Source organism: Melanotaenia boesemani, chromosome 17, assembly GCF_017639745.1.
Source record: "Melanotaenia boesemani isolate fMelBoe1 chromosome 17, fMelBoe1.pri, whole genome shotgun sequence".
NCBI classification, from domain to species: Eukaryota; Metazoa; Chordata; class Actinopteri; order Atheriniformes; family Melanotaeniidae; genus Melanotaenia; species Melanotaenia boesemani.
This window is the reverse complement of record NC_055698.1, coordinates 34,469,357-34,477,914: the sequence shown is the minus strand read 5'-3', so window position 1 is coordinate 34,477,914 and position 8,558 is coordinate 34,469,357. Positions and strand designations below refer to the sequence as shown.

Sequence of the window (8,558 nt, the reverse complement as noted above, 5' to 3'; positions counted from 1 at the left end):
CATAAATGGACATATCGGTATTAATTTTACTTTTAATTGCCCGTTTTAGGGCTTGATCCTGCTGCTTCATCCACTTTTTAACAGACTCACTAATCCAGGGTAACGCTCTCTGTCTGCTATGTTTCTGTTTTTTTTAAACTTACCTACAATTCTTCCCATCTCGTCCATGATTTGCAGACAACTACTATCCACACATCCCACTAGGTTCCCAACGTATTTGCTGTAACTCATCATCTAATTTGGGGATGTCGTTTTGGGGAATAATTAATTAACTGGGTTGGGGCCTACCGAGTTTTTCATATTATGATTCTGTTAAAAAGTTTTAGGATGTTTGAAAACGTTCCTCTCTGTTGATAAAGATTAAATCAGTCGGTGTTTTACTTGTTTTTGTAATTCTTGCTGCTCCTTTTACAACCGGTGTGACTTCTTAATCTGTTTGTTAATTGTGTGAATGTAGACGGCATTAATACAGGCGACAGCGTTCCAGCCATCACTCAGCTGCTGATGAGCCGTTTGTTTGGAAATGAACTTCAAGTCGTCGGTGGTATAAAGGCTTTAGATGTGTTCTCAGGCCTCACGGTTAATAAGAGAAAGGGTGAAATAATGACCACACATCACTCTGACTTCATCTCAACAGACGATATAAAGGTAAAAAAAAAAAAAGAGGTAAAACATTCAAGCATCACTTTAAGAAATTCTGCTGGTGAGAGGATATCTCACAACTTCACGCCAAACACTGAAAAGTGGAAATCTATCTTTACCTGTTGGTTACAGTCAGATCTATCTATTACAGGTAGAGTTTTACTTTCTAAAGTCAAAGGTTGATCTAGATCAGTGTTCCCTGCTTGATCTTTATATGTGGATCCTGTGCAGCTATTGATTCACTCTTATTTAATTTATATGGAAACACAAAACTGAGCATAAAGAAAACACTTATCAGACAGCACGCAGAGGCCATGTTAACATAATAGCTTCTCAAACTATCAATGTTATATTTAAAACCAGCTGGTTAAAACATTGTCTAGCACACAATAACGATCCATGTTTTTATTCCCAATTCTCTGTTTAACAAATGTGGTTTAAAACTCTCGCTGTAACTTTTTCTCAAGCACGCTGCCTTTCAAGCTCTCCAGCCTCCATGAAAGCGGCTGGACACGTGGAAACAACTCCTCTCCTAACACGGGTATCTCATTGAATAACCAACACGCTGTCTACGAGAATAAAACCCCATGCTTCAAAGACTGGAATGATCCAGGTGTTATGTTTGATTTTGATCTTTTGAATGATAACAGGGACCTATGAAGACTTTACACAACAAAAAGGATTAGACATTTCTTGCTCGGTGCTCTCCAAATGACTCAGAAGTAAACCTAGTCTGCTGTCTGTTATTAGCGCACCTGCTCCGTACACGCCCCTCCCGGGAATAGCACCTGTACCGTACACGCCCCTCCCGGGATCAGCACCTGCTCCGTACACGCCCCTCCTGAGAATAACACCTGCTCCATACACGCTCCTCAGGGGAATAACTCCTGCTCTGTACATGCCCCTCCCGGGAATAGCACCTGCGCCGTACACGCCCCTCCCTGGAATAATACCTGCTCCATACACGCTTCTCAGGGGAATCACTCCTGCTCTGTACATGCCCCTCCCGGGAATAGCACCTGCTCCGTACACGCCCCTCCCGGGAATAACACCTGCTCCGTACGCGCCTCCCCCAGGAATAGCACCTGCTCCGTACGCGCCCCTCCCAGGAATAGCACTTGCTCCGTACACGCCCCTCCCGGGAATAGCACCTGTTTCATACATGCTCCTCTGGGGAATAACTCCCGTTCCATACACGCTCCTCTGGGGAATAACTCCTGTTCCATACACGCTCCTCTGGGGAATAACTCCCGTTCCATACACGCTCCTCTGGGGAATAACTCCTGTTCCATACACGCCCCTCCTTCAGGTTCTCTCAGTGCTTTTATGGACGTCCCGCTTCTACCAACGTTTGGACTCAGACGTCTTTCCTGGTCTGGGAATCTCATGGGAGTCTGATCACTGTCGTGTGAATAGGCACATTCCGACAGAGAAGTTCTAAGAACGCAGTTCTAATAACTGTCCTAGTTCTAAGAACTACCTTCTCCAGGGGAACTGTTTCATGTTGCATTCGTACATGAGTTGGGGCCGGTAGCGGGACCGATGTGACGCATACAACTGTGACAGTGACAAGTGACTTTAGCGCCACATAACAAAACAACACGGCACGCTAATATGGAGAACGAAGAGATCGTAGTGTTCATGCTCTGCTTGATGGAGATGTTACTGATGGACGATACAACCAGGCGTCTCACGTCGAGGCTGGAAGGCTCCTGAAAGTCAGAAGATGAAGAATCCAGCGGCAGGAGATACGCCGCAGACAAAGGAGACGACGTGTAAGTTTAACTTATTAAACATGTGCCGATTGTATACGTGTCGTATGAGTAAACATTTCAGACGGTTTTCTACTGTCTGCGGTGAGCAGATTACAATAAGTAAATATTTCAGACGGCGGGTTTATTGTAACTCGTGTTCTGTTTCAGACGTTGCTGCAGCTCATTGAACTCCTCACCATCCGACTGGTCCGGAGCAAAGCTGATAACTAGTGGGAAAAGGTTGTTCTAAATTTTACCGATGAGCAGTGGACAGAGAATTTCTGTTTGTCCAGGGAGACATTTCAATACATCTGTGGCCGCCTGAAGCTGCGCTGGAGAGGATGGACACAACCACCTGCTGCAGATACTGAAGGAGATGGAGAACAGCAGCCTGGATGCTTTACCTCCTGCCTTCCAGCTAATCACAACACACCTCTTCATAATAAGCATCATGTTCTGGAAGTTCGACAGACAGGACATACAGTGTGTGCAGAATTATTAGGCAAATGAGTATTTTGATCACATCATCCTCTTTATGCATGTTGTTCTACTCCAACCGGTACAGGCTTGAAAGCCTACTACCAATTAAGCATATCAGGTGATGTGCATCTCTGTAATGAGAAGGGGTGTGGTCTAATGACATTAACACCCTATATCAGGTGTGCGTAATTATTAGGCAACTTCCATTCCTTTGGCAAAATGGGTCAGAAGAGAGATTTGACGGACTCTGAAAAGTAAAAAATAGTGAGATGTCTTGCAGAGGGATGCAGCACTCTTAAAATTGCCAAGCTTTTGAGGCGTGATCATCGAACAATCAAGCGTTTCATTCAAAATAGTCAACAGGGTCGCAAGAAGTGTGTTGAAAAAACAAGGCGCAACATAACTGCCCATGAACTGAGGAAAATCAAGCGTGAAGCTACCAAGATGCCATTGGCCACCAGTTTTGCCATATTTCAGAGCTGCAACATCACTGGAGTGCCAAGAAGCACAAGGTGTGCAATACTCAGGGACATGGCCAAGGTAAGGAAGGCTGAAAAACGACCACCACTGAACAAGACACACAAGATAAAACGTCAAGACTGGGCCAAGAAATATCATAAGACTGATTTTTCTAAGGTTTTATGGACTGATGAAATGAGAGTGAGTCTTGATGGGCCAGATGGATGGGCCCGTGGCTGGATCAGTACAGGGCAGAGAGCTCCACTCCGACTCAGACGCCAGCAAGGTGGAGGTGGGATACTGGTATGGGCTGGTATCATCAAAGATGAGCTTGTGGGACCTTTTCGGGTTGAGGATGGAGTCAAGCTCAACTCCCAGTCCTACTGCCAGTTTCTGGAAGACACCTTCTTCAAGCAGTGGTACAGGAAGAAGTCAGCATCGTTCAAGAAAAACATGATTTTCATGCAGGACAATGCTCCATCACACGCATCCAAGTACTCCACTGCGTGGCTGGCCAGAAAAGGTCTAAAAGAAGAAAAAATAACAACATGGCCTCCTTGTTCACCTGATCTTAACCCCATAGAGAACCTGTGGTCCCTCATCAAATGTGAGATCTACAGGGAGGGAAAACAGTACACCTCTCTGAACAGGGTCTGGGAGGCTGTGGTTGCTGCTGCACGCAATGTTGATCGTGAACAGATCAAGACCCTGACAGAATCTATGGATGGCAGGCTTTTGAGTGTCCTCGCAAAGAAAGGTGGTTATATTGGTCACTGATTTGTTTTTGTTTTGTTTTTGAATGCCAGAAATGTATATTTGTACATTTTGAGTTGTTATATTGGTTTCCCTGGTGAAAATAAATAAGTGAAATGGGTATATATTTGGTTTTTGTTAAGTTGCCTAATAATTATGCACAGTAATAGTCACCTGCACACACAGATATCCTCCTAAGATACTAAAACTAAAAAAGCCCCACTCCAACTTCCAAAAATATTCAGCTTTGAAATTTATGAGTCTTTTGTGTTCATTGCGAACATAGTTGTTGTTCTATAATAAAATTAATCCTCAAAAATACAACTTGCCTAATAATTCTGCACACCCTGTACATGTATTCATGATGTACACATTTAAAGAGAAAATGTTCCATAGAAAATGTATCATGTGTAAAATAAAGATCTCATCACCTTTAAGCTTTGTGTGTTTTATGGAATCATCAGTAGAAAGGTGGAGGAGAAATCCGTCACTGAAGGGTTGGTTGTGACTGAGTTATGGTTTAGAATTATGAGGACATAATCACACAGATTTAGCGTATATGAAGGTAAAAATATAAAAAGGGTGGTGAAATGTTTACAGGTGTGTAATTTGTGTCAGATCTTGGTTAAACATGATAAACTTCGTTCTGTGATATGGAGCATATTATAAAGTTGATAAACTAACGTAATTTACACCCAGGATAAGACTTAAAATGTAGCGACCAAAGATGGATTATTTAATATTTCATAGCTGTGATAAGTTAATAACTACTCAATATTTTTATTAGCTAATATTTTATAGATGTGGCCAAAGCACATCTAACAGACACAAACTGAAAACTTCAAACTCTTTACAAAGTCATTTATTTTTTTATAGTGAATACAGCAGAGCAAAAATAACTATTTACATGTGTGTATATATGCTGCATATCACACTGGCTTTTCCTGCCGCACGCAGGAGTCATTTGCTGCGGCGTTGCCCGAGTAAACATGTCGGTGGTACAAGCTGTCCAATTTACTGTTTTTTCGGTTCGTCCCACTCCGGTTGTCGTGGTCCTTAATTTATTTGTAGTCTTGTATGAGTTTTCTACGTGCACTGCTTCGCGTTATCCCGCGTTCTCTGACTGAGAGCTGATCGTCAGGAATATTTTTATATTTCGCTGCGAACCTTCAAAACATCTCTGAAAATCCTCTGTGGCGTAGACGGTCAGGAGAGCTTCGACCTCCTCGTCGGTCCATTTATCGCTTCCTCTGTTGTTGTTTTTGTCCGTATGTGCAACCGTGTTTTTTAAATGTGGCGGGGACACAAAATGCGGAAATCTGGCAAGGGGCGGAGCTACCAGTCACCAAACACCTACGTCATGAGGGTTCCTATAGAACCCCGTTCAGACCCTGCCTCGGAGCAGGAGCTAAAATGGTTATAGGAACTGGGGGCTTTGGTCCCTAGTTCCTATATGTCGGAATGCGCGAAAAAACGGCCTGGTTCCTGAAAAGGTTATAGGAACTGCAAAAGGTTCCTACAGTCGGAAAGAGCCTAATGTAACAATAAGGAAGTTAACCATATAATAAAGCTGCTGTGTGTGTTGGTCCATAAAGCCAGATTTCTCCAAGTGATGCCAAATGAAACTTTGGTTTATGCGGAACTTAAATCTTTTTATGACTGTAAAATTGATTAAAAACAAAAAAGATTATCTCTATGCTTCCTGGCACGCTGTATTCTTTAGTTTGGTTAATATTTATTTTTGTCAAGCTTTGCTTCTTTTATGCACTCCCTGTATGTTGTTTCATGTCTATATGATGTCACATTGTATGTATTACATGACGTCATGTTTATTTGTAAAATGTCTCCAATTTGAATATATAGGTTGATTTAACAAAAAAAAACAACAACAACAAAAAAAAAAAACGTACCTGCGTGGCTCGCGTGATCTGGAATATCTCCATGGTGCGCGTCACGATGTCCTGCACGGTCTCCTGTCCGATCCTGCACAGGAAAACGGGGGAGATCTCTCTCAAGGCTCCCTGGGGGGGCAGCGGCGGCTGGCCCGGAGCCGACGTGACGCCCGGGGGCAGCACGGCCATCCCCGGCTTCTGCGGCAGGGAGGCCGCCATGTGCGCGCGGGTCTGGGGGAAGGAGGGAGAAGATGAAGTTCTGCTGGAGAACTCCGACGTTAGCTAACTGGAACACCGGAGTTGGAGAAGATGCTGAATAAATGATCCAGATCGGACCCAGAACCAGAATAAAGGGGCGCTGACGTCAACATCAGACTGACCTGTTAATGTGGAAACGTAGCGCGCGCAAACACCGGGACTGGCACGAGTCAGTGGAAAGGAAGCTAATTTGCCTCCGGCTAGCTAACGGCGGCTCGAACCAAAACGGACCACTTCTTCTGGTTCTGCTGGGTCCAGATGGGTCTGGTTCCGTTCTGATACTCGTTTCTTGTCTGAATGAAAAATAACAGGATTCCTGACGGAGAGCTCGACGCAATATTATGACGTCACTTCCCGTTAGAGGCCCCTGTTTCCGGCCGCCAGATGGCGCCTGGAGCTCATCAGATTTTGATTTTGTGTTGCTTACCGTTATTTGTAACAAAGTCTGGAGAAGCAAAACAATAAAGGTGTTAGAGCTGAAGTTGACAGACTGAGCTTGACAGAAACCGGAGCTCTGAAGACATTCAGCTGGTAGAAATGAAGTAGAGCAAAAGAAATATAAAGAAAGTCATCATAAAACCACATAAAGGTCCCTTTAAAAGCTCAGACAAATGTTCAATGTTCTGTCTCAACTCGTTCATAAGCAACAAACAGCAGCTATATGTTTAAAAAACACATATGTCGATGAAACGTTTAGCTAATAAAATTAGTTAAAATGTGTCCAATTATAGGGCCACATTTAATAAACTTAAAATTTAAACTGTGAAAATCACTGTAATTCTTTAAAATAAAACCTTGAAACGATTTACCGTTCTACATTAACAGGACAGGTTTATCAGTGTTTCCATCTCTGTGTTACAAAATGAGCAGTTATTCCTGGTTCTGTTGAATCTTTGTCTCAGGAACTCGTTGCAAGGGTAGACATCGTTCACACAAAAAACAAGAAGAAAGTACCTCAGATTTACAGAAATATTATCAGGGAAATCTTTCATTAAGACAGAGTTCTGAAGTGAGAGCATCTCTTTTTTGGCCTTTAAACTAAAATCATAAATGGCAGCTGGAGGTAGAGCAGCTGGTATTAAGGCCATTTACTCCTCATAATAGAACATTCCTTTTTCCAGGTTTCTAGAAGCATGAGGAATCGCCTTCAGGATCACAGAAAAGTGTTTTCTGGTACATTCTATATTGAACACACACACACATTTGAGAATGCAGCATATTTTAGCAGATCCTCCTGGTCATCCATCAAATGCAAGATTGACCAGACGCCTTCCTTTAATCCAAAACACTGTTGTTCCAAACTGGGGAATTCTGAGGAGTAGAGTTATAACAGAGTATAGCAGAAGCTGTTGATGGAGCTTGGATCATTTCAGGGGGCAGCTGTCAGCTATCCCACCACAAGTCCTATATCTGACGGGAGGTAAGACTAAAAATGGCCTCTATTTGAAGGAGGAAACACATTTAACCATTTTAATTTTAACACACCATTAACTGACTGAAAATCCACGTTTAACCCCGTCAGCTGTTGATTTAACTGCGTCACCTTTCCTGATGTTTTTTTTTCAGAGGAAAAACCAGGTGTAAATTTAAAAATTAGGGGATACATATATATATATATATATATATATATGTGTGTGTGTGTGTGTGTATGAATCATCAATGCCATTACAACATAAACATGAACTGCACTCACACACAGAATAGTTCATACAGTTTTCAACTTTTCTCTGGCTTCATCGTGACCTGCCATCCTCCATCCTCATCACTTGTCTCCTCCTTTTCATCACTCCTCCTCATCACTTGTATTACAAAGTGCTTCAGTAGTTATCTTTCTTTAGCACAAAGTCAGGCTAAGCTAAATAACTATCACCACTTTCCATGTGTGATTCGGACATGTCGGTTCCTCCTGTAGCTCATCTTTGCTACCCTCTACAAAATAATGAAATCAGAAAACAGTGTGAAACATGAACTGCAGCTTATAATAATACATGATGTAATAACATCTTCCAGCACAATGAAAGCATTAATCTTTCCTGACTATCTAGAGCCGTCATTCAGAAATGAGAAGGGTACTATGGAGTACACAGAGGTACACACAGAGTTAAATACAACACCGGGTAATAAAAATTTAAAGTAATTAATAATTAGTAAAAGAAACAAATCGACATGAAAGAATAAAATAAACAGTATTTCTTAGAGAACATTATTATTGAAGTATTATTTCGTGTCATTTTTGCAATTATAATTTTTTCTTAGCGAGCAGTTTGCCCGGATCCGGTCCAGGATTCAAGACTGGAAAGATACTTCAAAATGGTAAAGC

The 8,558-nt window shown here is 42.3% G+C and overlaps 1 protein-coding gene across 2 annotated transcripts in view; it reads right to left on the bottom strand.

Moving 5' to 3' along the window:
• zgc:114119 (uncharacterized protein LOC619273 homolog) overlaps positions 1–8,558 on the bottom strand; it is a 30,104-nt gene that overhangs the window by 7,475 nt on the left and 14,071 nt on the right. Inside the window, exons 2-3 of one of the 2 annotated variants that reach the window (XM_042011560.1) lie at positions 6,361–6,531; positions 5,999–6,211 (exon numbers count right to left, since the gene is read on the bottom strand). In XM_042011560.1, the coding sequence (XP_041867494.1) occupies positions 5,999–6,199 (201 nt within the window). In that variant the 5' untranslated portion in view covers positions 6,200–6,211; positions 6,361–6,531. Of the gene's footprint in view, positions 1–5,998; positions 6,212–6,360; positions 6,583–8,558 lie in introns of those variants that run through there. The other variant, XM_042011562.1, reaches the window with a different exon arrangement.